A 27,966-nucleotide genomic window follows, 5' to 3' on the forward strand; every position below is an offset into this window, starting at 1 on the left:
ATTTGCTAAATTAATAAATAGAATCAGTTTGGAACAAGATGCACAGTGCTACCTGAGGCTCCTTCCCCACACAGTGGCTGTGATGATCTGAGACTGGCTCGGTATCCCTGTGTCCTAACATGCTATGAGATTTATGGACATATTTTCTAGCTGAACTGTTTTAATGTCTGGTTTAGCTGCTCCTCCAGAGAAAATACTGGGAAGACAGTTACAGAGTTTTCTCTGGAGCTGTACAGTGGGAGAGTTGGTTCCATTTTCTGGCTCTTCAGAACACTTCCTCTTCCTGTCTGCAGAGGGGTGCTATTGTGCCAGCATCTCTTGTTCTTCCCAGTCACTCTGAGGGGTAACTCCTCTATACAGTGGCCAGTTTCTTCACTCTGGAAACAAGTATGGCAAGAGGAAAGAAGAGATGCAGATTGCTGACTGTAATGTTGGTTTTTGAGTACTATTTAACTTTCCTTACTCAAGGCATATACTCAACAGCAAGTTGAAGACATTCACAAGGTGGCAGAAGGGTAATTGTGTGGATTGGGGGGAAATGCACTTGATATTCCCTTTCTGTCACCACAGAACATTGCTGATAGGATGGCCAGCTGCTCCAAGAACTGTAAATTTTAGATACAATAAAGTGAGTGCTCTAGATGGCAAATGAAGTCTAGATTTATTTGGATTATATCATGTCTTTTGTAGAGGAACTTAAGGCAGTGTACATATTTCTACTTTCTCCTATTTTTATCAACAGCAATTTGTAGGTAGGGCTGAAAGAAACTGATGGCCCAAGGCCACCCAGTGAGTTTCCATGGCTGAGGGTGGATTAGGACATGCATGTCCCCATTCCTAGTCCAATACTTTAACTACTACACAACATTGGCTCTCAGTTTACTCTCTAGTCTGAAACATCCATGAAATAACTGCTTTGTGCATTTAATGGTAGCTCTTAATTGTAGGATTCACATGTTGTGCTAAACCAAAACCTTATGTAATAATCCAGCCTTAACTTATACTTCCACTTCCTTCCTAATGTTATAACTGATAATGACAGTTTTCTTTTTGTGGGTCCTAACATTTTATGGTATCTTAATAACATATTAAGAATGTGATCCTATGTTTTATTTTATAATATTATGTTTTAATGAACAAAATACATGGTATATATAAAATAGTAATGACATTATGAGGTAATTTAAAAAAAATGCTTGAAAATGTATATTATAAACTATACATAAAATGTTGAAGATCTGCCAGTTCAGGGAATAAAGCATTGTGTAGAAGTTATTGCCATGGTAGAAGTCCAGGTGAGATACTCCACTGGGCCAGATGTATATCACTGGTAACAATTATAAATACAGCAGTAACAGGGTGCCCTTTAGATTTTTTGGAGAATAATTCCTGGAACTCCTATAAATGTTGGCCATTGGCTATGGTGTCTGAGCTTATGAGATCTGTAGTCCAAAACATCTGGTAGATATCAGGTTGCTTATCCCTGCAGGGAAGTAGACTCTTTAACATTTGCCTGGGCCTTAACTATTTAGATGAAGAAACAACAACTGAAGTCCTTCATCATTGAGCTCAGCCTGAAAAACTCCATTGTGACCCAATTTACAAGCTTCGTGGCAATTGAAAAAAGGGTATGTATGTTCATCTTCAAACCATCCTTCCTCATTTTTTTCCACGCTAGTGCTGAATTATGGAAGTTAAAGTCCAACAGATTGGGAAGACAACGGTATGGATAACCTAAATTATCTTAATTTCAACAAAAAATAGACCATAGGTAAAAATGGTCAGTACACTAGAATATTAATGGGTAGATTCATTAAAATACAAGTGACTAGTGGTTAAACCTTGGTTTGTTGGACTTGATGCTTCACCAGGAATCAGTAAAACTCTGGCATAGTGGTGCATGGATGGCAATCCTGTTAACCAGTACTGCCAGAAGACAATAAAAATTTTCAGGAAGTGGCAGGATGCTATATATCAGGAACACCTAATGAACAAAATGAAACTTCAGTAGTTAAGGTATGAACAGGGGAGTGACGCAAACTAGAAAGAATAAAGGCTAAGAGAGAATAGTATGTCTCTGTGGTGAATGCCAAGCACAAGAAAAGTAAGAGTTCCTCTTTTGTGAGTTTGGAAAATATGACAGCAGAGAAAAATGTAATCAATTGGAAAGACAATATAATAATAATAAAAAAAATTAAAGCCCTGAGCTCAGTGGTGATGAATCAACTCCCACTAGGCCAAAGTCACTGCTAGGAGATATTCAGCTTTTAATGACAATGTGATGATACATTGTTCTGAATGATCTGATCAACAAGTGAGATATTGTATTCTGCTTTTTTAATGAGAAAGCACTTTTCCTCTGAACTTTAGGAATGTTTTGTTCCTAACTGTTTGCTTGCAAAGTAATAAAGTAGCCATTTTTCTAAATAGACTGCAGATTTGCTTCTACCACACACAGTCTTGAATTACTTCAGAAGTCATTATTTTCTTTCAGGTTGCTTATATACCGCTTCTCATTCAGAGAAGAAGCTCATAATGGTTATTGCTTTAGAAATACTATCCTTTAGCAGACAAAGTATGTAAACAATTAGTAGAAAAAAATAAGCCCTTTATATCCAATACTTAACAAAACAATAATTCAGTTAATAAACAATATAAAACTTATAGCTTTTATAAACAGTTGAAGAGTAATAAAATAAAATCATATTATTTCCATTTATATCTTGCATGCATATATACTTTTACCAATAGAACAACCTTCCAGAATTTCTCAGCCAACAAGTCATTTTAAGTCTTGAAGTTCAGACATGTGAATGGAGTTCAGGTTAGGAAAAGTGTTATAATCTCAAACTGGCATCCAGAGATGGTGGACTGTGGCTTTCAACCAGCAAAGTTAAGGATTCTCAGAGTTGTAATTCTGACAGAACTGAAGTTTGGGTGGTGGGACGGAGGGAGCTGGTTCTAAGAGGACTGTTTTCCCCTCTCAGATTAATATGTATGATTAATTGATATTATTCTTGGCTTTGAATATTTAACAATATTATTACTTCTCTTGTATTGTGGTACTTCTCGATTAGGAGGCAGATGAAGACCGAAGTGCTGATACTTTAAATGTCTTGGAACCTGTAGCCAAAGAAGATGTAGATATTTTACCCTACATGGAATATTCAACAGAACTGGACGATACCAGCATGGTATGTATATTGACTCTCTCCCTCCCCCATTTAACATAATGTGACTGAGTGCTTCTTCCTTTGGAAAGATGAGGCAGCTTCCATGTATATTGGGACTCAAACCTTCAGAATTTCTATGAGGAATTGTGGCACTACAGTTTCAATACTTGTGGAGGACAGCAATTTAGAGAAGGAAAGCCAAGTTTCTTTCACATTGTTTTCCTCTGACGATATGGAGAGTGCATGAGAGGTTTGGGTTTATTGGTGTTGAAACCAGACACATTCAGAGCAAGAGCAGAATGGTAACAATATGTGGCAGAGGATCAAGTAAGAAGCTGATTTGCCTGCACTACACATACTTTTGTGATGCGCCACTGCCTGATTACAGGGGATGCTGGGTACACAGATGAGAGATTAACGTATCCAGCAATTGATGTAGAATAATCTACCTGTGTTATAAAACTCCAAGAGGCCCTAGTGTTGGGGGAAATTGTATTGTTATGCTTGCATAGGGACAGATTCCTAGTAATCTGTCAGACTGTCAGACAAACTCAGAAGGATGGTATGATATCATAGTGTTCTAAATTTCCCAGCATGCTTTTCATCTCTTTCACTAGTTCTAGAGAAATAAAGGATCATAAATTTGGAAGGAGCTATTTAAGCTGAATTCTACCCCTCATTAGTGCAGGAATTCAAATTAGAGCATCCCTGACAAATCTTTGTATAGTCTCTCTTTTGAATGTATCTGGAGAAGGAAAGTTCTCCAGGTATCATCTTCCTCAATAAGTGACATAATTATGACAAATTAATGCAGAACACCATGAAATTCCAAAAGGTTCACATACTTTTTCTTGCAACTGTAAATCACATAATAGCCTCTTACTCTAAAACTACATCTTAACATACATATTTTGTATAATCTATTGATTTAAGTAATAATCAAATCCATAGATCACAATTTCATTTCTGTCTCCTGCAAAAAGTCCAAAAGGGCTTCCAATTGGCATTAAATGTAGTCAATGTTTTTTCTCTAAGCAAAGCTGTCAATTTTGCCATCCCAGCTAACTCCATCATCTTCACCATCCATTCTTCCATTGTAGGTAATGTCGAGTCTTTCCACCTTTGAGCATATAAAAGTCTAGCTGCAGTTATCATATATAAAGACAAAGGTCCGTAAGCTTTTTCCAATTGTTTATCCGTCAGTCCCAAAAGGAAAGTCTCTGGTTTTGACTGTATATCAACCTTCAAAATCTTCTGAATTAATATATTTATTAATTTAGGTCCAAAATTTTTTAGCTTTATTACAGGTCCACCAAAGATAATAAAAAGTCCCTTCTTGTTGTTCACATTTCTAACATATGTTTGAAACCCCTTTTTACATTTTTGATAATCTTTCCAGTGACAAATACCATCTGTACATCATTTTATAGAAATTCTCCTTCAAGTTATAACACAGTGTAAATGTTAACCCTTTCATCCACATATTTCCCATTGATCCATTTGTATATTATATCCAAAATTTTAGCCCATTTTATGGTACAATCTTTAACTTGTTTGTCTTGTTTCAATTCTCAACAAAAGCTTATATATTTTAGCAATGATGTTCATCATTAGTACATAATTCAGTTTCAAAAACAGCTTTGTTTCATTCAATATCATGTCTTTTTATCAACTTTAAATCTTTCTCCAAGTTGTACATATGTAAACCAGTGACATGAATGTTCTTGAGATGTCAAATCCTAACTTTTCCACTGTTCTGAACAATAATTTAGAAAATCAGAATATTTGTGAATCTGATCTAAATCTAAGCAAATGTTTATTCAACAGCTGGAGGATGACTTTCTACTTGAGGGTGATTTTCTTGAGTCTGCATCCTATGAGGTTAGTATCTAGTAAGTCTAAAAACTGTCAGTGAATTTTGGATCTTCTACCATGGAAATTAACCCTATGGTAATTAATAATTGTCCATTTCTGCTAATATAAATAACAAATTGGCAACATGCTTGATTCTAAAAACTATTACTATCTTTTGTGAAACACCCAATTGCGATCACCCATTATTTTTAGGCAAAGTCTTTCTAAAATTTGGATTTGTAGAGGAAGAGGTTATATATTTCCTGCAAAGTTGGGTTTGAGGCAGCATTTGGGATTGTAAAACAGAAATTCAGGGGACTTTTTGACAAGCTGTGCAGCTTCATTCAGGGAAACACTTAAATATTCAAGAGTTGGCAAAGGGCTTTTCTATGATGATGAAGAAAAAACAGAACATCTAAAGTATTGGGTTTTTTTTTAACTCCACAGGTATTGGGCGCATGTGCCACAAATGCCATGGACATTCATTCTCAAAATGATACTTTTGACTCTGACACTCAAGTGCAAGTCAGTACTCAGATAAGCCCAAAAACCTACAGTGGGTCTTTCTTTTCTTACTCCCCTCAACCATCAGACCTTAATCAGCTTACATTACAGTCAAAGTGCCAGTCTCATCAGAAACTCAGTTCTGACTTACTGGAAATGCCTAGAGTCTCCTTGCGCAGGTCATCCAGGAAAGAAATTTTGAACATACCTGGAGAAGGAAAGTTTATCATCTTCCTCAATAAATGGTTCCAATGTCAGATTGCTCCTAGCATTAGGAAGATTTTTCTTACACCCAGCCAGAAAAGGAAATTTTTCAGTCTTGTTGAAATACATTCTATATAAATTCACTTAGAACAGGATTTTTGTCAATATCATTTAAGCAAAATTCAACTATTTTATGTTGGAGGATATTGAGAAGTGTTTCCCCAAAAGAATAACTGCAGAAGCAATAAAGTATTGCAAGAACTTTTTAAAAAGTATATAAGATTTTATTGTGTGAGTGATATGTTAATTTGTCATTCCACAAGGATTTAGTATTGGCAAAAGAAAAAAAAACACTGAAAGTTTATATTTATGGCTGAAAGCCAACAACTTTTTTCTATTCACATAAAAGAACCCTCCTTCATGACCTCAGTTTTGTTTCCCGGATGGATCGGTTGCTGCCTGATTACCAGAAATATTAGGAATTATATAAATGTAGGGATTCTCAGACTAGATCATGACCTCATCCTTGTGAGCAGCAGTGCGGACAATTACGGGCATGGCTTGGTACACCCATGTGACCCCTCTGCTTTACGAGCTGCACTGGTTGCCAGGTTGCTTCTGAATGCAATTCAAAGTGCTGATTATAACGTATAACGCCGTATACAGCATTGGGCCTGGCTGTTTTACGGATTGCCTGTCTTCAGTGATCTCTGCCCAGTAGTTCAGACCAAAAGGCAGGCACTTCAGGTCTCTTCAATTAAATATTGTCATCTTTTGAGGCTCTGGAAGTGTGCCTTTTCTGTCATGGCACCTGCCCCCTAGAATGAGGTTTTCCCTGAAATCAGGGTAGCTCCCACCCTGATAGCATTCCAGGGGGACTTAAGGACCTGGGTCTCCATCCAGGCTTTGAGCTAGGGTGGATGGAGCCCCCCAGAATACCACAAGGGTAGAAGCCACCCCAATTTCAGGGAGATCCTCATTCCAGAGGGCAGGTGCTGCTATAGAGAAGGCACACCTCTGGGGTCATGATAGATGGCATTGTTTAATTGAAGGAACTCGGAATAGGCCAACGCTGCCTGATCAGAGACAGGCAGTCCCTCAAGTAACCAGGCCCTATGTCTTTATTCCACAAATACAGCAACACTCCTGATTTTGATTCTGGAGAATATAAATAATTGAGATACTATTATCTCTGACAGAGTAATTCAAACATAAAATTACTTGGAAAAAATTGTTGGTGTAAATAAAAAGAACACTAAATGTTTAATGATATCTAATTTATGTACATTTCCAAATACATCATGTAAAGAAATTTCTCACATTTCTGCAAAGTAGAAATTGAAGTGTCTTTTAGGCGTTATGACAGACATTTCAGAAAAGTTTTCAAGAAGCCATGCAACTCAAGTCTTTTAACCAACTTTTCCACTGTTCTTTTTTTAATAAGAATTTTATTAAGTTATAAAAAGCATAAAAGTAAAAACAAGCAAGAACTAATAATTGAGGACAAAGTAGAGAACAAGAGAGTTAGAGATAAAGAATGCAAAAGTGATAGAAAGTAAAGAAAAGGGAAGAAAAAAAATTACAAAAAGAGTAACTTCTGACTTTTTATACAGCAGGTATAGATACAGTTGCAAGAAAAAGTATGTGAACCTTTTGGAATTTCATGGTGTTCTGCATTAATTTGTCATAAAATATGATCTGACCGTCATCTAAGTCAAGAGTATTGACAAATATAATGTGCCTAAAATAATAACACAAAAACAATTCTGATCCTTCATGTCTTTATTGAACACACTCATTCAACATTCAAAATGCTAGTGGAAAAAGTAAGTGAACCCTTGGAATCAATAACTGGTTGACACCCCCCCCCCCTTGGCAGCAATAACCTCAACTTCCTGTAGCTGTGGATCAAATCTGCACATCGTTCAGGAGGGATTTTAGCCCATTCTTCCTGCCAGAACTGCTTTAGCTCTGTCATATTCTTTGGACGTCTCATGTATATGGCTCTCTTCAAGTCATTCCATAGCATCTCTATTGGGTTGAGGTCTGGGCTCTGACTTGGCCATTTCAAAAGGCAGATTTTGTTTTTCTGAAGCCATTCTGTTGTGGACTTGCTCTGGTCTTTTGGGTCATTGTCCTGTTGTATCACCCAACTTCTACAGAGTTTCAGCTGACGTACAGACCTTCTCACATTATCCTGAAGAATATTTTGATACACTTGGGAATTCATCTTCCCCTCAATGACTGCAAGCTGGCCAGGCCCTGATGCAGCAAAGCAGGCCCAAATCATGATGTTTCCTCCATCATACTTTACGGTTGGGATGATGTTTTCATGATGATATGCAGTGCCCTTTTTACGCCAGATGTAGTTCTGCGTATTCTTTCCAAATAGTTCGATCTTTGTTTCATCAGTCCACAAAACATTTTGCCAATACTGCTGTGGAGTGTCAAGGTGCTCTTTTGCAAACTTCAGGCATGCAGCAATGTTCTTTGTGGTAAGCAGTGGCTTCCTTCATGGTGTCCTGCCATAGACACCCTGCTTGTTCAATGTTTTACATACTGTAGACTCATGAACACAGATGTTAGCCAGTTCCAATGATGCCTTCAAATCTTTGGCTGTCACTTGGGGTTGTTTCTTTACCTCATTGAAGAGTCTTCGTTGTGCTCTTGGGGTCATTTTGACTGGGCGCCCACTTCTTGGTAGAGTAGCCACAGTCCCAAAGTGTCTCCATTTGTAAATCGTTTGCCTAACTGTAGACTGGTGAATTTCTAAGGTCTTTGAAATCACTTTGTAACCCTTTCCAGCTTTATGTAAATCAACAATTCTCGATCGTAGATCCTCTGAAAGCTCTTTTTGGTGAGCCATGGCTCACATAAGCCTCTTCTTCTTCTGCGGAGCAAACTCAAAAGGTTTGAGTGGTTTTTATCAGTCAACGTAGCTCTAGTCCACACCTCCAAACTCATTTTCTTAACAAGACTCCAGGTATGCTAACACCTGATTCCAATTAGCTTTTTTGAGGTCAACTCAAGGGTTCACATACTTTTTCCACTAGTACTGTGAGGTTCTTATGGTTGTTCTCAATAAAGACACGAAGGATCAGAATTGTTTTTGTATTATTATTTTAGGCACATTATATTTGTCAATACTCTTGACTTAGATGATGGTCAGATCACATTTTATGACAAATTAATGCAGAACACTATGAAATTCCAAAAGGTTCACATACTTTTTCTTGCAACCGTAAATCACATAATAGCCTCTTACTCTAAAACTACATCTTAACATACATATTTTGTATAATCTATTGATTTAAGTAATAATCAAATCCATAGATCACAATTTCATTTCTGTCTCCTGCAAAAAGTCCAAAAGGGCTTCCAATTGGCATTAAATGTAGTCAATGTTTTTCTCTAAGCAAAGCTGTCAATTTTGCCATCCGAGCTAACTCCATCATCTTCACCATCCATTCTTCCACTGTAGGTAATGTCGAGTCTTTCCACCTTTGAGCATATAAAAGTCTAGCTGCAGTTATCATATATAAAGACAAAGGTCCGTAAGCTTTTTCCAATTGTTTATCTGTCAGTCCCAAAAGGAAAGTCTCTGGTTTTGACTGTATATCAACCTTCAAAATCTTCTGAATTAATATATGAATTTAGGTCCAAAATTTTTTAGCTTTATTACAGGTCCACCAAAGATAATAAAAAGTCCCTTCTTGTTGTTCACATTTCTAACATATGTTTGAAACCCCTTTTTACATTTTTGATAATCTTTCCAGTGACAAATACCATCTGTACATCATTTTATAGAAATTCTCCTTCAAGTTATAACACAGTGTAAATGTTAACCCTTTCATCCACATATTTCCCATTGATCCATTTGTATATTATATCCAAAGTTTTAGCCCATTTTATGATACAGTCTTTAACTTGTTTGTCTTCTGTTTCAATTCTCAACAAAAGCTTATATATTTTAGCAATAAGATGTTCATCATTAGTACATAATTCAGTTTCAAAAACAGCTTTGTTTCATTCAATATCATGTCTTTTTATCAACTTTAAACCTTTCTCCAAGTTGTACATATGTAAACCAGTGACATGAATGTTCTTGAGATGTCAAATCCTAACTTTTCCACTGTTCTGAACAATAATTTAGAAAATCAGAATATTTGTGAATCGGTTCTAAATCTAAGCAAATGTTTATTCAACAGCAGGAGGATGATCTTCTACTTGATGGTGATTTTCTTGAGTCTGCATCCTATGAGGTTAGTATCTAGTAAGTCTAAAAACTGTCAGTGAATTTTGGATCTTCTACCATGGAAATTAACCCTATGGTAATTAATAATTGTCCATTTCTGCTAATATAAATAACAAATTGGCAACATGCTTGATTCTAAAAACTATTACTATCTTTTGTGAAACACCCAATTGCGATCACCCATTATTTTTAGGCAAAGTCTTTCTAAAATTTGGATTTGTAGAGGAAGAGGTTATATATTTCCTGCAAAGTTGGGTTTGAGGCAGCATTTGGGATTGTAAAACAGAAATTCAGGGGACTTTTTGACAAGCTGTGCAGCTTCATTCAGGGAAACACTTAAATATTCAAGAGTTGGCAAAGGGCTTTTCTATGATGATGAAGAAAAAACAGAACATCTAAAGTATTTTTTTTAAAACTCCACAGGTATTGGGGGTGTGTGCCACAAATGCCATGGACATTCATTCTCAAAATGATACTTTTGACTCTGACACTCAAGTGCAAGTCAGTACTCAGATAAGCCCAAAAACCTACAGTGGGTCTTTCTTTTCTTACTCCCCTCAACCATCAGACCTTAATCAGCTTACATTACAGTCAAAGTGCCAGTCTCATCAGAAACTCAGTTCTGACTTACTGGAAATGCCTAGAGTCTCCTTGCGCAGGTCATCCAGGAAAGAAATTTTGAACATACCTGGAGAAGGAAAGTTTATCATCTTCCTCAATAAATGGTTCCAATGTCAGATTGCTCCTAGCATTAGGAAGATTTTTCTTACACCCAGCCAGAAAAGGAAATTTTTCAGTCTTGTTGAAATACATTCTATATAAATTCACTTAGAACAGGATTTTTGTCAATATCATTTAAGCAAAATTCAACTATTTTATGTTGGAGGATATTGAGAAGTGTTTCCCCAAAAGAATAACTGCAGAAGCAATAAAGTATTGCAAGAACTTTTTAAAAAGTATATAAGATTTTATTGTGTGAGTGATATGTTAATTTGTCATTCCACAAGGATTTAGTATTGGCAAAAGAAAAAAAAACACTGAAAGTTTATATTTATGGCTGAAAGCCAACAACTTTTTTCTATTCACATAAAAGAACCCTCCTTCATGACCTCAGTTTTGTTTCCCGGATGGATCGGTTGCTGCCTGATTACCAGAAATATTAGGAATTATATAAATGTAGGGATTCTCAGACTAGATCATGACCTCATCCTTGTGAGCAGCAGTGCGGACAATTACGGGCATGGCTTGGTACACCCATGTGACCCCTCTGCTTTACGAGCTGCACTGGTTGCCAGGTTGCTTCTGAATGCAATTCAAAGTGCTGATTATAACGTATAACGCCGTATACAGCATTGGGCCTGGCTGTTTTACGGATTGCCTGTCTTCAGTGATCTCTGCCCAGTAGTTCAGACCAAAAGGCAGGCACTTCAGGTCTCTTCAATTAAATATTGTCATCTTTTGAGGCTCTGGAAGTGTGCCTTTTCTGTCATGGCACCTGCCCCCTAGAATGAGGTTTTCCCTGAAATCAGGGTAGCTCCCACCCTGATAGCATTCCAGGGGGACTTAAGGACCTGGGTCTCCATCCAGGCTTTGAGCTAGGGTGGATGGAGCCCCCCAGAATACCACAAGGGTAGAAGCCACCCCAATTTCAGGGAGATCCTCATTCCAGAGGGCAGGTGCTGCTATAGAGAAGGCACACCTCTGGGGTCATGATAGATGGCATTGTTTAATTGAAGGAACTCGGAATAGGCCAACGCTGCCTGATCAGAGACAGGCAGTCCCTCAAGTAACCAGGCCCTATGTCTTTATTCCACAAATACAGCAACACTCCTGATTTTGATTCTGGAGAATATAAATAATTGAGATACTATTATCTCTGACAGAGTAATTCAAACATAAAATTACTTGGAAAAAATTGTTGGTGTAAATAAAAAGAACACTAAATGTTTAATGATATCTAATTTATGTACATTTCCAAATACATCATGTAAAGAAATTTCTCACATTTCTGCAAAGTAGAAATTGAAGTGTCTTTTAGGCGTTATGACAGACATTTCAGAAAAGTTTTCAAGAAGCCATGCAACTCAAGTCTTTTAACCAACTTTTCCACTGTTCTTTTTAATAAGAATTTTATTAAGTTATAAAAAGCATAAAAGTAAAAACAAGCAAGAACTAATAATTGAGGACAAAGTAGAGAACAAGAGAGTTAGAGATAAAGAATGCAAAAGTGATAGAAAGTAAAGAAAAGGGAAGAAAAAAAATTACAAAAAGAGTAACTTCTGACTTTTTATACAGCAGGTATAGATACAGTTGCAAGAAAAAGTATGTGAACCTTTTGGAATTTCATGGTGTTCTGCATTAATTTGTCATAAAATATGATCTGACCGTCATCTAAGTCAAGAGTATTGACAAATATAATGTGCCTAAAATAATAACACAAAAACAATTCTGATCCTTCATGTCTTTATTGAACACACTCATTCAACATTCAAAATGCTAGTGGAAAAAGTAAGTGAACCCTTGGAATCAATAACTGGTTGACCCCCCCCCCCCTTGGCAGCAATAACCTCAACTTCCTGTAGCTGTGGATCAAATCTGCACATCGTTCAGGAGGGATTTTAGCCCATTCTTCCTGCCAGAACTGCTTTAGCTCTGTCATATTCTTTGGACGTCTCATGTATATGGCTCTCTTCAAGTCATTCCATAGCATCTCTATTGGGTTGAGGTCTGGGCTCTGACTTGGCCATTTCAAAAGGCAGATTTTGTTTTTCTGAAGCCATTCTGTTGTGGACTTGCTCTGGTCTTTTGGGTCATTGTCCTGTTGTATCACCCAACTTCTACAGAGTTTCAGCTGACGTACAGACCTTCTCACATTATCCTGAAGAATATTTTGATACACTTGGGAATTCATCTTCCCCTCAATGACTGCAAGCTGGCCAGGCCCTGATGCAGCAAAGCAGGCCCAAATCATGATGTTTCCTCCATCATACTTTACGGTTGGGATGATGTTTTCATGATGATATGCAGTGCCCTTTTTACGCCAGATGTAGTTCTGCGTATTCTTTCCAAATAGTTCGATCTTTGTTTCATCAGTCCACAAAACATTTTGCCAATACTGCTGTGGAGTGTCAAGGTGCTCTTTTGCAAACTTCAGGCATGCAGCAATGTTCTTTGTGGTAAGCAGTGGCTTCCTTCATGGTGTCCTGCCATAGACACCCTGCTTGTTCAATGTTTTACATACTGTAGACTCATGAACACAGATGTTAGCCAGTTCCAATGATGCCTTCAAATCTTTGGCTGTCACTTGGGGTTGTTTCTTTACCTCATTGAAGAGTCTTCGTTGTGCTCTTGGGGTCATTTTGACTGGGCGCCCACTTCTTGGTAGAGTAGCCACAGTCCCAAAGTGTCTCCATTTGTAAATCGTTTGCCTAACTGTAGACTGGTGAATTTCTAAGGTCTTTGAAATCACTTTGTAACCCTTTCCAGCTTTATGTAAATCAACAATTCTCGATCGTAGATCCTCTGAAAGCTCTTTTTGGTGAGCCATGGCTCACATAAGCCTCTTCTTCTTCTGCAGAGCAAACTCAAAAGGTTTGAGTGGTTTTTATCAGTCAACGTAGCTCTAGTCCACACCTCCAAACTCATTTTCTTAACAAGACTCCAGGTATGCTAACACCTGATTCCAATTAGCTTTTTTGAGGTCAACTCAAGGGTTCACATACTTTTTCCACTAGTACTGTGAGGTTCTTATGGTTGTTCTCAATAAAGACACGAAGGATCAGAATTGTTTTTGTATTATTATTTTAGGCACATTATATTTGTCAATACTCTTGACTTAGATGATGGTCAGATCACATTTTATGACAAATTAATGCAGAACACTATGAAATTCCAAAAGGTTCACATACTTTTTCTTGCAACCGTAAATCACATAATAGCCTCTTACTCTAAAACTACATCTTAACATACATATTTTGTATAATCTATTGATTTAAGTAATAATCAAATCCATAGATCACAATTTCATTTCTGTCTCCTGCAAAAAGTCCAAAAGGGCTTCCAATTGGCATTAAATGTAGTCAATGTTTTTTCTCTAAGCAAAGCTGTCAATTTTGCCATCCGAGCTAACTCCATCATCTTCACCATCCATTCTTCCACTGTAGGTAATGTCGAGTCTTTCCACCTTTGAGCATATAAAAGTCTAGCTGCAGTTATCATATATAAAGACAAAGGTCCGTAAGCTTTTTCCAATTGTTTATCTGTCAGTCCCAAAAGGAAAGTCTCTGGTTTTGACTGTATATCAACCTTCAAAATCTTCTGAATTAATATATGAATTTAGGTCCAAAATTTTTTAGCTTTATTACAGGTCCACCAAAGATAATAAAAAGTCCCTTCTTGTTGTTCACATTTCTAACATATGTTTGAAACCCCTTTTTACATTTTTGATAATCTTTCCAGTGACAAATACCATCTGTACATCATTTTATAGAAATTCTCCTTCAAGTTATAACACAGTGTAAATGTTAACCCTTTCATCCACATATTTCCCATTGATCCATTTGTATATTATATCCAAAGTTTTAGCCCATTTTATGATACAGTCTTTAACTTGTTTGTCTTCTGTTTCAATTCTCAACAAAAGCTTATATATTTTAGCAATAAGATGTTCATCATTAGTACATAATTCAGTTTCAAAAACAGCTTTGTTTCATTCAATATCATGTCTTTTTATCAACTTTAAACCTTTCTCCAAGTTGTACATATGTAAACCAGTGACATGAATGTTCTTGAGATGTCAAATCCTAACTTTTCCACTGTTCTGAACAATAATTTAGAAAATCAGAATATTTGTGAATCGGTTCTAAATCTAAGCAAATGTTTATTCAACAGCAGGAGGATGATCTTCTACTTGAGTGTGATTTTCCTGAGTTTGCATCACATGAGGTTAGTTAGTAAGTCTAAAAACTGTCAGTGAATTTTGGATCTTCTACCATGGAAATTGACCCTATGGTAATTAATAATTGTCCATTTCTGCTAATATAAATAACAAATTGGCAACATGCTTGATTCTAAAAACTATTACTATCTTTTGTGAAACACCCAATTGCGATCACCCATTATTTTTAGGCAAATCTTTTAAGACAACAGTCCTTCTAAAATTTGGATTTGTTAGAGGAGGAGGTTATATATTTCCTGCAAAGTTGGGTTTGAGACAGCATTTGGGGTTGTAAGACAGAAATTCAGGGGACTTTTTGACAAGCTGTGCAGCTTCATTCAGGGAAACACTTAAATATTCAAGAGTTGGCAAAGGGCTTTTCTATGATGATGAAGAAAAAACAGAACATCTAAAGTATTTTTTTTAAAACTCCACAGGTATTGGGGGTGTGTGCCACAAATGCCATGGACGTACATTCTCAAAATGATACTTTTGACTCTGACACTCAAGTGCAGGTCAGTACTCAGATAAGCCCAAAAACCTACAGTGGGTCTTTCTTTTCTTACCCCCCTCAACCATCAGACCTTAATCAGCTTACATTACAGTCAAAGTGCCAGTCTCATCAGAAACTCAGTTCTGACTTACTGGAAATGCCTAGAGTCTCCTTGCGCAGGTCATCCAGGAAAGAAATTGCTTTCGAAAAACCTGAGGGAGCCCTTGTTAATAAAACTGTTTTCCTCACAAAAAAGAAAATCATTCCTCAGCACCAGCCTGCCTTTCACTCGGAAGTGGAAATTTCAAATATTTTTGTACCTGAAAAAAAAGTGAAACGATCTGCTTTTCATAAAAGAAAGATAACTGCTTCTGAAATGAGATTAAAGACAACTCATCATGGAGCTAAATCTTCAGAAGAGTATTCACACAAGGTAAATTCTAATATATATTTAATACAGTTATTTAGAATATGGATGCCCTTACAGGCTTTGTTTATATGAGGGTTGAATGAAAAGTTATAAATATAACTTTATTTTAAATGGGGTTATTTTAATAAATGAAACAGGAAAATAATCCTTGAAAGAACTCTGTTGTTATCTGAATTTACTTCTCCATGTAACCATCACCATTCGCTGTACACTTTTGCCAGGTTTGGACTGTATGGTGGATAGGATAAGACAGCGAGATCCAACTTCACAATTGCCTTTTGGGTGGCTTGTGTGGTGTGGGGCCTAGTGTTGTTATGATGCAGCAAAATTTCCTCCTTGTGCTTCCAAACTCTGCTTAATTAGTTTCAGTGTTGCAGTGTAGCACTCTGAATTGATAGTGATGCCAGGTTCAAGGAAATCCTTGTGAATAACACCTCCTGCGTCCCCAAAAACTGCAATCATGAGTTTTCCTGTTAAAACCTAGGTTTTGACAGCTGGGGTTGCAGGTAAAATTCTGTGATGTTCCATGGACTGACATTTCATTTATTGGTCATAATGTAAAGCCTTTTCACATTATGACCAATGTGAAAAGGCTTCACATTGTTTTTCTGGATGTCATGATGCTGTGAAGAAATTTCTCATTTTCATCACATGACAACAATTGCTGGCAAATTTCAAATTTCTTGAAGTTCTCATCTCTGTCAGTGTGTGAGAAACCCATCTTGCACAAAACTTCCAATATTGAAAAATATCAATAATGTGAAATGCCAAGCTTGATGGCAGTCCCTTTAATGATCCACCAACTGGCCTTAACCTCAACCTTTCTCTTGTGAAAGGTCATTCAATGATTCTTGGTCACACATAGCAGCTCTTTCTGACTCATCATATTTACATTTTTTGGCCCAGCAATGCATAATGCTCACGTCAACGCAACAAAAGTTTGTTACATAATTTTAATTCTCTTCAAAGTCTGTGCCACATACTTTTGACTTCCTACCTTCTTGTGAATTTGCAGGATACATATCCCAGATCATTTAGGACACCCTTAAGTTCTGTTGACTGGCCTCAGCTCTTCATGCTCCAAAATCAGGTACTATTGTCTGTATTTAAGAATGAAAAAAATTAGAGTTCAGTTCTAAATAGGTATGTATATGATTACATTTGGTTCAATCTCTGAGTTTAACCTACTTTGCAGGTTTGTTGTAATGGTAGAATGGTGGGAAGGTGCATGCCATTCTTGTTCTTTGGTAAAGTAAAATATGCAATGTTTTTAACGTTTAATTTTTTGGTGAAGTCCATAGACTTCATACTCTCTCTGTGTGTATATGTGTATGTGTGTAAATCCATTTCTTTTCTGTAGGAACTTTGAATTATAGGGCTATTTCCCATTTTTCTTGCCTAGTGACAAGGGGCTTGCTACTATCATTGTTACAATTTTAAAAATGATTTTAAATGATATGTTATTAAAACAGAAATCACAAAAAGGAATGAATTTGGGAACATCTCCTGCATTATCATGTTTTAAATGGTATTCAGTGGGGAAAGACTGTCTTTGTCTTGTTTTGTGGACCCTTCATTTGGATAAAGTTTCCTTGTTTAGTTTTAAGATTGTATTATAAAAATGAAAAGACAAAAATGCTAAATTTGATTTGCTTTATAAAACATATGTACATTTATTTCAAATTTTGAGGATGGTATTTTATTTTATAGGATGGATTTTGGCAACTTACATCAGCGCTTGGTATTCTTTTAAATCTTGATGTGCATCATTTAATCCATGTCTCACTTGCAAAAAAAGGAATTCAGTCACTTGGTAAGGGCATTTTCCAGTCATTTATACTATATGCTTGTACTTTCCAATCTATCCAGGAAAAATAGACTGCAGTCCTATTCAGATTCTCTGAGAAGACAGGATTACCTGATAGATTTGGTATCAATCAATACTTTTTCCTAGTACGAAAAATTAGCTATGGCCCACTGTTTTTAATGGACACTAACTTGCTCTGGATAGAAACCATCATACTTAAATGAAATAATTTTCACACAAATGGAAAGTTATCTGGCTATAAATGCCAAGTAACAGTAATGTTAGGAAATGAACTTGGTTGTAAAAAACCCCTCTATTTTTATGATAAATCCTTAATTTAAAAAAAGTCTCAATTCCAGGCTAGATTAATGATTGTCAGTGATATTCTGTTATATCTCTGCAGAGGTATAGGGTAATAACTGCATGTCAGTACACTAAGAATTGTAAAAGTTATCAGAACACGAAAAAAAGGTATTGCCATTCTTTTGATTTATATAGACTCTTGCAGGTCCAGCATTAAATTGTACTTACATCTCATGTCTTCTAAAATGATGATCAACAGACAATTCTTTTTTTATAATTTGAACTTCTGGCTTATAGAGATATTTTTACCTCATCTGAAATAATCTCAATAAGAAGCAGGACATGCTTGATTTTGTCTGGCCATAGGGTTAGCGCTTCAGTGGCACACCACTAGGAAACAGCTGGGTGTAGGCCACTGGAAAGCTGAAAGCACGTTCTAGGAGACCATGACAGACCACTTCCTTATTGTTGCATGGATGTCCATGTAATTATCCAGAATCAAGCCTGACTTAAGGGCATGTTTTCCTTTTTTCATCTACACAGAGTGAGGGATGTATATAATCAAAACCTTTGGATATTCAAGATTCAGATAATTGTGCCATCGGGCTATTTTATACCATGTTCTCAAGCGATCAAGAATTAGTTGTTTAAAATGAAACATACAGAACTCCGTTTTCATTTCTATTCTTCTAGGTCCAAAAGGAAAAGAGAAGTTGTTGCAGTTGATTGCCACCCTTTTGGTGCTCCAGGCTATATATTTCAAACAACTGGAAGGCCTTATCTTCAAATCTCTAATGAAATTGAAAGACTCTCCCCCATCATGGTATACTTGGGAACAAAACCAAATAATATTCAGGCTGTCTTAAAAAGATATGACTTTTAATCAGTCTTACCATTAATCTGTAGTTCCTGTAAGAAAAATAGTTATACATTCAAAAGCAATATAAATATGACACCCAGACTAAATTCATACTCCCCTTAAAATTAAAAACTGGGACATTTTAAGAAATCCCTCCCTTGGCCCCAAGTTCTCTGCCCCACTTTATTATTAATATTTAATTAATTTAAAAAATAGAAAGCTGGCAGGGTACATATCAAAGGCCCAATCCGCAGTGGCATTTTTTTGTCTGAGAAAATCTCACAACTCCATTGATGCCCAGTGGGCATTTTAAGAAAATCAACCATTGGTTGCTGCAGCCTAGAGCTTTGCTTGGAAGTATGTTTACCTACCAAGAAAAAGACAATGATCAGCTGGGGTAATAGATGCTATTCATGTGGGCCCAAAGAGGTAGCATGAAACAACTGTATCAGTTACCTTTCTGGTAAAAGCATGCTATGTGACTGATTATGCCCACTATGGCAGCTATTCTGTGAACAGATACTCCTGCCCACCCACCACCCCCAACAGCCAAATAACAGTTCTTAAAATCCAAGTGTGCCTATTAGCCCGCAAAGCTTAGCTACCCCTGAAGTGGGTGAGAAAGTGATTTTTCAGATAAACTTGTCCTAAGTCATTCAGGCCTTTGAAGGTTGAAAGCATTTAAATTGGACTCAGAATATTCTGGGAGTATCCACTATTGGACATTTCCACACTTTGATTGAAATGCGAGTCCTATTTGGAGACATACCAAGTGTCAGAATAATTTTTAATACAGTCCATGTATCATGCTTTTCATTCTTACAAATTGGAGTAACTGTAAGTATAGTCTGTTTTGCTGTTGCTATTTCGAAATGAATGTGCTTGTCTATTTTTCTTTCTTTCACCACTATTTACAGGGCACTTAACCCAGTAAGGAAAGCAACTGAATGGGCAAATAGAACTAGCCGGGAATTTCCAGGTATTTGCCAGTGTCTTGAGCTTGGAAAAGACTGGGATGATGCCACTAAGAAGCTCCTGGGTATTTAAGTAATGGAGACAACATACTTCACCCTTCTCCTAGTACTTGAACACTAGTAGTCTGACTAGCAGTAAAAGTGCACTATCATTGATTTCCTTATTTAAAATAATAATTAGGTTGGTTATTCAACTGAGTACTTTTATTCTCTTTATGTATTTCATTATGTAGCTTTGATACTCCAGGTTGTAATCAAGAATATATGTGTATATATAATATACTATCCAACAATACTATTTTTCTTCACCCCCTCACCCTCTAAATACAATTATTTTCTTCAGTTTTCAGAAATAGTGCTTGCTTTGTTAAAACAAAATTTGAAAAGTTTGGTTTCTATTAATAAAAATCAAGTCTGTTAGCGTCTCTAGTGATTAACTCTATTGAAAAAGAAATGAGTGAAGACTTGCCCATTCCTATGTTCAATTGCATTCAGAGGAAAACTGATGCATAGAAAGGCAACAAAGTATAAATGAGAAAAATATATTTTCAGTCAGAGAAAAGAAACTGCAATTAGTATGAAGTTCAATAAAGGAAACTTAAACTAAATTTTGGCAGCCTAAATTTTAGAAAAGTGTTTATTTGGTAAATTTATCTAGCCACCCATCTCACACATGCATCTCACACACTGAGCAACATACGAAGTTAAAAAACACAAAAACAGTACAGCAAAATAACCAAAAACATAATCATTAAAAAAAAATACGGTTTTTTAAAAATGTTTTTAATCTGCAACAGAGCATATCAGTTTCCCTAGCAATAGAGCCACTTGGCTGGCTCCATACCCATGTTACAGGATCCCCAGCCCAAATGGCAAAGCCCTGTCTTCAGGGCCTTCCAGAAGGCCAACAAAGTCGGGCCAATCTGACCTGATGGGAATGATACTCCGAAGGGCGGGCGCTGTGGCAGAAAATGATCTCCTCCTGAGTCCGGATGACACTCCTTTGTGGACGGGATCTGCAGCGTGCCCTTCCTGATGGGACGGGTAGATTGACTGGGGAGAGACAAGCCCTCAAATAACCCGGGCCCATGCCGTGTGAACTGGAAACAAGAGAAAGTAATAGCCATGTGTTATTTTAGAGCAGGGTTAGCCAATCTTCCTGGCCAGAAAACTTCCAGCTCGCCGGCTTCCTGCAGCTGATTCCTGCTTTTTGAGAAAGCGCTTCTCCTCCTCGCTCAGATGCAATCAAACGCTGGACTCCGGCGTGGGAAACTCGCTTAAGCTCCGGCGGGAAAAAGTGCACCCCAAAGCCCACAGATACCGAAAATTCAAGGGATGCCGTTCTTGCGCGTTATAGCAGATCTCAAAAAGCCCAAGCACGCTCGGTGCTCGGATAGGAGATCGTAGAGTATAAGCCAGACCGGGAATTAAAAAAACAACAACAGCTGTCTCCAATCGCTTCCGTACCGCCGCCAAAACAACGCACGTGCACGCCGAGCAGAACTCCAAAGAGTGTTCCCTTGAGCTCTCCCGCCCCACCTCCTTTCCCGTCGCGTTCTCTGATTGGCTGGTTCCCGTCCTATGTACGATCGGACTTTCCGACCACTGCCCTGATTGGCGATCGTTCTGCTTACATCACGGGGATCGCGGGAAGATGATTTGTGGCGAAGGCCAGCGCCGCTCTCTCAGCAACCTATGAAGGTCTTCGGCTGCCTTCACCCGCGGGGAGGGTGAGCGAGCGAGCGAATGTCGCAGCCGCTTTTCTCGGTTGTCGTTGAAGATTCGCCCCCAACATGGCGGCGGCCGTGAGCGGGGCTGAGGAGGAGGAGGAGGCGATGGCGGCGAAATCGCCGGCGGAAGGCCAGGCGGGAGCAGGCGGAATGGAGCCGGGGACGGCGACCATGGCAGCCGTAGCGTGTGGAGGCGGCGGCGGCGGCGAGAGTGAGGAGGAGGAGGAGAACAACGTCTACGAGGTGGAGAAGATCTTGGACATGAAAACGGAAGATGTGAGTGCGGCGGGGGGCGGGCTTCGCAAAGGCAGAGCGGAGCTGGCCTCGCAAGATGCTTTTCCTCGCCCTTCCCGGGGAGGCGAAGCGCCTTCTGCCCTCGGGCAGAGCGCGGCAAGACGGCGAAGGGAGGGAAAGTAGGGGAATTGCGATGAGGGGAGAAAAGGCTTTCCTTTCTTTTCCCGCCCCGCTTCTCTCTCTCTCTGTCCCTAGCACAGTAGCGAAGGAAGTGCAGGGCGTCTTGCAGGTGAGATGGGAACTTGGCCTTCTGGCCCTAAATTCGGAAGGCGGCTTCCTCCCAAGGCAAGGGAGAAAAGTTTGCATGAGAAGCCAAAGGAAGGGGGTGACAAAAGGAGCTCCAGCTCAGTTAGTCTGCCTGTAGAGAAAATTGTCACGAAGAGTCGGACACGACTTAATGACTCAACAACAACAACAAGAGAAAATTGACTAGCCTTGGCCTCGTTTCAAGTCGAAACGAGTTGCGCTCACCGTGGTCGGAGCGCCTTGAACTGCAATGGACGAGCGGCCCGTCTAGCTCCCTCAGCATTAGCCGCTCTTGTCTGGTGCTTCGAACTGAAGGTTTATCAGACCTTCCGGGAGATCCCAGGGAGTTGGGCTGAGACCTCTGGCATGCGGAGCACACGCTCTGCAACCGAGCTGTATTTTTGGGAAGGGTCGGGAATTTGCCAGAGTTATCGGTACCTTTGCCAAATTGTAATGCAGGCAGTCCTCACTTACAAACTGCTTCGTTCAGCAACCGAAATTACAATAGTGCTGAAAAAGTGCTGGTCCTCGAACTTACAGACGTTGCAACGTCCCCCAGTCAACTTGAAACCTTATGAAAAAGAGCTCCCAGTTTCTCTCATCTTTATTTCCTTACATTTGAAAACCAAAGGGATAACCAGGAAACTGCTGTTTATGAACCTTCACACATTTCCCTCATTTCTGTTATGTTGGAGGGCTTTAGGCAGACATCCTGTCTCCTTGAGTGTCGAGGCCGTGGAGATGTGGGAGGAAGTGATCCCGGTCTGCATTTTGGGAAGCAGTGGAGTTCGGAAGATCAGAGGGGGGTGCCCCTGAACTCTGACTAGCAACCAATAGGTCATCAGGGAGATAAGTTTTCCCTAATAATAAGGAGGATCCAAAACTTATGCCAATTTCAGCCAATCATTTGTTAATTGCTGTATCTCTTTGTAAGAAACATGTATAAAATCTTCTTTGGGTGTGACCGGGGTTCTTCTCTGTCTTAAGGGGAGACCCCAGCTGACTATTGGCAAGCTTTCAATAAAACTTTAAAATCTCAGCTGGTACTTTCGTGTCTAATCTTCTGCTGGACTGAATCCTAATTGGGGAGAATCGGAAACTCTCAAAATTTGCTAACAAACTGATTGCAATTGAGGCACTTTGTAACCCACGTGCATTTATGACAGTTACACCATCCTGTGGTCACGTGATCACCATTTGCAACCTTCCCTGCTGGCTTCCACAAGCAAAGTCAATGAGGAAGATGGCAGGATATTGCAAGCTATGGTCACATGATGTTTTGCTTAACAACACACGATCATTTGCTTAACAGCCACAGTGCAACTAATGTAAATCCAGTGTGGTCACGTGATGTTTTGCTTTATGATTGCATCACTTAGCGATGGAGTTGCTGGTCCCAATTATGGTCAGTAAGTGAGGACTACCTGTATTGCATTTTTTGAGGAATTTGTGGAAACTAAATGAATGTACAACTTCCTGCTGCCCGGCTACTGTAATAACATCAACAAAATACTGTTTTCTGATATGAAAGTAATTAGTTGATAACAGAACATCTTGCTTACATAATTCTTGTTACCAGTGTTAAATAATTTCAGCATTATAGTTGTGATGACGTGCAGCATGTTTAAAATTTGAAACAGTTGCTCCAACCTTTCTGGAAGTTGTTATGACTGTCCTGGGCATGTTCCAAACTTTGAAACAGCTCTGTTTTCTCATTCAAATCAGGAACTCCCAAACAGCATCATAACATTTTTGTAATAATGCTCTATAATAACAAAACAAATATTTTAAATTTGAACCACTCTGAATTCAAAACTTTTACCATATGTCTATGTACTAGTCTATAGTATGGAATGGTTTTTCATTGTTAATTAACTATTTTGTTTGCTAGACTCTCATTAACCTTTTCCTTCTCCATTGTCAGGTTTAATTAATTAATAAACTAAAAGATTTGTGTGGCCGCCTGTGATGGAATGGTTTGATGAAGGCCGCACTCAGGGAGATAAGCATTTCCTTAGCCCCCAACAGGAGCGTGGGAAGGTTAAGAAGATGAGACTGGCACCACCCTAAGGAATTCACGGTGTTTTGGCTTGCTGGCTTGGGAAGTTTAGATTCAGTCTGGAGAGTTCTGTCTTTGAGGTGGAAGCTAATAAACGCAACAGAACTGTATCAGTACTGTCTCGTGGAGTTCTTTGGGCTGAACTTGACATCAATTTCTCCAAACTCAATCTAAACTTCCCAAGCCAGCAAGCCAAAACACTGTAAATTCCTTAGAGTGGGGCCAGTCTCATCTTCTTAACCTTCCCACGCTCCTGTTGGGGGTTAAGAAAATGCTTATCTCCCCGAGCGCGGCCTTCATCAAACCATTCCATCACACTGCCCATCTTAAAACACAAATCTGGGCAACTTACAACAACAATAAAACCCAGAGCTATAAAAACCATAAAACCAAAACAAAACCCAGTACCTTAATCGTCCCCTTGGGATGCTCCACAACCAAATCCAGGCATCCTCACTCAAGTAAAAAGCCAGGTCTTGATGGCCTTCCGAAAGGCTAAAAGGATGGGGCCGGCCAGATTATTGGGGGGAGGGTGTTCCATAAGGTAAGGGGAGCCACAGAAAAGACACGCTTCCAAGATTCCACTAAACAGCAAGATTTCAGGGAAGGGACTGAATGATTCCGTGTGTTCACTGGGTCTTTCTACTAATTTATTATTCTTTGTTCTGCTCAATGGGAAATCATGGTTATTTTACACATACATAACTATTTTTGTTTTGTCAGGGAGAAGTAAAATATAAAGTACGGTGGAAAGGCTACGCACCAGATGATGATACCTGGGAACCTGAGGAACATTTGAAAGATTGTAAAGAAGTTCTTCTTGAGTTTCGAAAGAAAATGCTGGATATTAAATCTAAGCCTGTTAAAAAAGAGGTACAGGTATGTTTGGTTTCAGACCATTTACTCAATTTGTTTCAAGCCATTTTTCATAATCATGAATCCTACTCTCTATAGAGTGTCATTACCCCCCACACCCCTGAAGCTCTGCTTCTCTCCCTATTGCTTTTTTCTGAAATGTATCTCATACCTGCTGAATTACAGGTAGTCCTCAGTTACCAACCACTCATTTGGAACCATTCAAAGTTACAACACTGCTGAATGAATGGTACTTAAAATCAGTCCTTGAAGTTCTGGCCTTCCCAGCACCCTGCGGTCCCGTGATCTGGGCACTTGGCAACCGGCTTGCACTTATGATGGTTGCAGCATCCCGCGGTCACGTGATCATCGTTTGTGACTTTCCCTGCTGGCTTCCCACAAGTAAAGTCAATGTGGAATCTAGCAGGGAAGGTAAAAAGTTGTCCTGGTAAGTCACTCCCTTTCCTGCCTGCTTTTTCTCCCAAGGAGTCCCTAGGTGGCAGGGCAAGTGCAGTCAAATTTGGCCATCTTGATCTATTTTGCCCTTTGTTTAACCTGCAGATTTTCATCTGTGTACTAAAGCAATGTCCATTCATTATGAAGACATTGGATACGGTTTTGCCCATAATTATTAATTCATTTAAGAACAGGTAACACACTAAAAGGCAAATTAATCGAAATCTATCAGCTTACTTGTAACCATTAGGGAGTAGATATTCTCACCATGTTACACCAATTTTATACCACCTGCTTTGTTTGTTTGTCTGTTCGTTTTCTGACCTAATTTGAAATGCTGATACTGACTTTAAAATGTCTTAATTATTTTGAATCAAGCTTCTTAAGGGGCAGCCTATATTCTTATGTACCCGCCTACTCACACACAGAAAGGGCTACTGAGACATTGTGATGCTAGGTAAAATAAGAGGCAGAGTTTTCTTGCTGGTGCCCCCTACTTGCAGAATTTTATCCTTGCTGTTTTCTTTTAGAAAGGTACAACATGTTCAAGGCTGCTTCTAATTAAGAAAATAACTTTGTGGATTTATTGCTAATGTGCTTCAATTATGGGATTGAAATTATTTAATTTCTCTTTTTTCTTGTACTTTTGATTTTTAATATTAATAATTTTAAATGCACTATATATACTGCTGTGCAAAAACAGTATATTATAAATATATAATACAGCTTGTTCTATCAGAACTAAACTATAAATTTAAACATCGTTTAATGTTGTTTTCAAAATTTAATGTTTCAGTCCAAAAACTCTGCATATCAACAGGTGGATAGAGTGAAATTCTCACTTGTGTTAATTGAATGGCAATTCTTTGGCCATGTGACAACTCTGATGAAATGGAGAAAGTCTTCAAAAATATATGATTGGTCAAAGAAAAAGGGTTTTAAAAATCGTACAGGAAATAGCCAGATAGTTTGATCTCAGATCCTGGATTATATCTTCCTCCGTATAAGGGATCAAATTTGAAAGCATTTTTGAATATACTGAAGTTACTGTAAGATTATATTATTCTATTATGCTAATCTACTCTAGATTATATATTAAGTGTTTAAGTGTCCCCTCTTTTTCTCCCTTTTATAGAAACTGCCTTTAAATGATGATCTTTTTGAAGCAGATTCTGAAGCAGATAGTGATTGGCAAAGTGATACAAAAGGGGACCGATCGCCAAAGAAGAAAAAGAAAAAATCTAAAGACAAAGAAGATAAAAACCAAGATGAAATACAAAAGAAAAAAACTAAACTAGCCAAAGTTAAAGAAAAACCAGGGCTAGAACGTGAAAATTCTTCTGACAGTTTGGCTTCAGATTCAAAACCAAAGAAAAGGACTTCTGAGTCAAAGGAAGACATTAAAGATTCCAAAAAACAAAGGCGAGAGGATATAAAAGATAACAGTAAAAAAAAAGAAGTCAAAGATGGAAAGAAAAAAATGAAAGAGGAGAGTAAAGAAAATAAACATATGCAAAAAGGGAAACACAGTGTTAATAATTTAGATGCTGAATCTAGTATGCAAGATGATTCTTTTTCTCAAGCTGCAGATTTTGAAAGTGAAGATTTAGACTCTGATAGCAGTGAGGAAAAATATAGGACATCTTCTGGCAAATACCGGTTAGAAGAGGAGGTCTTCGTTTCAGTTCAACAGCCCGATAGTACTTCAAGCACAGATGATAGTTCTGAAATGAGGGTTAAGAAGAAGAAAAAGAAACACAAAAAGGTTGAGGAGCTAGAAGAAAATAGAAGAGGAGACAAAATTTTGGAGAAGAAATGCACACAGAAAAAGCAGAAGGCTCCAGAGAAAACAAAAGCTGCTCCTGAGCTTGAAAATAAGAGGCCGTCTATATCTGCTCTGACACAGAAGGCTTTGAAATTGTCTGTTGATGAACGAGGATGCAAGCCCGGCGATACAGTAGGGGAAGTAAGCAATAACACAAAACTGAAAAGCAAAGAGGGAAAGTCAATCCAATCTTATGCTGGGAATGTGCTTCAAAAGTCAGCCATTCCTGAAAGCAAAGAAAAGAATATAAATTGGAGAACTGACGAGGAGAAAATAAAAGAGAAGCCTTCTCAGCATTCTCTAGGGGAGAGTCTTTTTGAAAAATTTACAATGGATGTTGAATGCAGTAAAGGAGAGAGCATAGTTGGTAAGAAGAATCTCTCCAAAAGTGAGCTGAATGTTGAAGAAATCCCAAAGGAAAGAAGCATTTTATCTAAGGTAATCAATATTGGATGACACAGAATTAAAATTTGTTTACCGTACCTTGTTTCCTTTATTCCAATTTTTTTTCTTTACTTAATCATGTGTACATGCACACTTTTTTCTTTTTTAGGGATTTCTTTTTATCTTTTTTTATCACTCTTAGTGTTTAAGAGTCAAAATAAATCATTTTGAAGCAATTTGAATTGAGATAGCACTTAAATTTCCTATCTTGAATATTTGTTTTGTGTATTCTGCCATATTACACTATTTCCACTCCCCAGATTAT

General features: G+C 38.1%; 2 protein-coding genes across 10 annotated transcripts in view; both read left to right on the plus strand.

Moving 5' to 3' along the window:
* Positions 1–20,371, plus strand: part of PARP4 (poly(ADP-ribose) polymerase family member 4) — a 60,536-nt gene extending 40,165 nt beyond the window's left edge. Inside the window, exons 30-40 of one of the 8 annotated variants that reach the window (XM_088140657.1) lie at positions 1,533–1,628; positions 3,078–3,194; positions 5,001–5,054; positions 9,944–9,997; positions 14,881–14,934; positions 15,364–15,441; positions 15,676–15,852; positions 16,865–16,939; positions 17,560–17,662; positions 18,653–18,782; positions 19,736–20,371. In XM_088140657.1, coding sequence (XP_087996783.1) covers positions 1,533–1,628; positions 3,078–3,194; positions 5,001–5,054; positions 9,944–9,997; positions 14,881–14,934; positions 15,364–15,441; positions 15,676–15,852; positions 16,865–16,939; positions 17,560–17,662; positions 18,653–18,782; positions 19,736–19,865 — 1,068 coding nt within the window. In that variant the 3' untranslated portion in view covers positions 19,866–20,371. Of the gene's footprint in view, positions 1–1,532; positions 1,629–3,077; positions 3,195–5,000; positions 5,055–5,474; positions 6,551–9,943; positions 9,998–10,413; positions 11,491–14,880; positions 14,935–15,363; positions 15,853–16,864; positions 16,940–17,559; positions 17,663–18,652; positions 18,783–19,735 lie in introns of those variants that run through there. The other 7 variants (XM_088140653.1, XM_088140654.1, XM_088140656.1 and 4 more) reach the window with 7 other exon arrangements.
* Positions 20,372–21,497: 1,126 nt separating this feature from the next.
* MPHOSPH8 (M-phase phosphoprotein 8) overlaps positions 21,498–27,966 on the plus strand; it is a 28,044-nt gene continuing 21,575 nt past the window's right edge. For both annotated transcript variants that reach the window (XM_088140661.1, XM_088140662.1), the window contains exons 1-3: positions 21,498–21,798; positions 24,845–25,000; positions 26,568–27,695. In XM_088140661.1, the coding sequence (XP_087996787.1) occupies positions 21,586–21,798; positions 24,845–25,000; positions 26,568–27,695 (1,497 nt within the window). In that variant the 5' untranslated portion in view covers positions 21,498–21,585. The remainder of the gene's footprint in view (positions 21,799–24,844; positions 25,001–26,567; positions 27,696–27,966) is intronic.

Source organism: Python bivittatus, unplaced genomic scaffold, assembly GCF_059951505.1.
Source record: "Python bivittatus isolate LINGU-HERP-01145 unplaced genomic scaffold, Pbiv_v1 ctg000340_np1212, whole genome shotgun sequence".
Taxonomy (NCBI): domain Eukaryota; kingdom Metazoa; phylum Chordata; class Lepidosauria; order Squamata; family Pythonidae; genus Python; species Python bivittatus.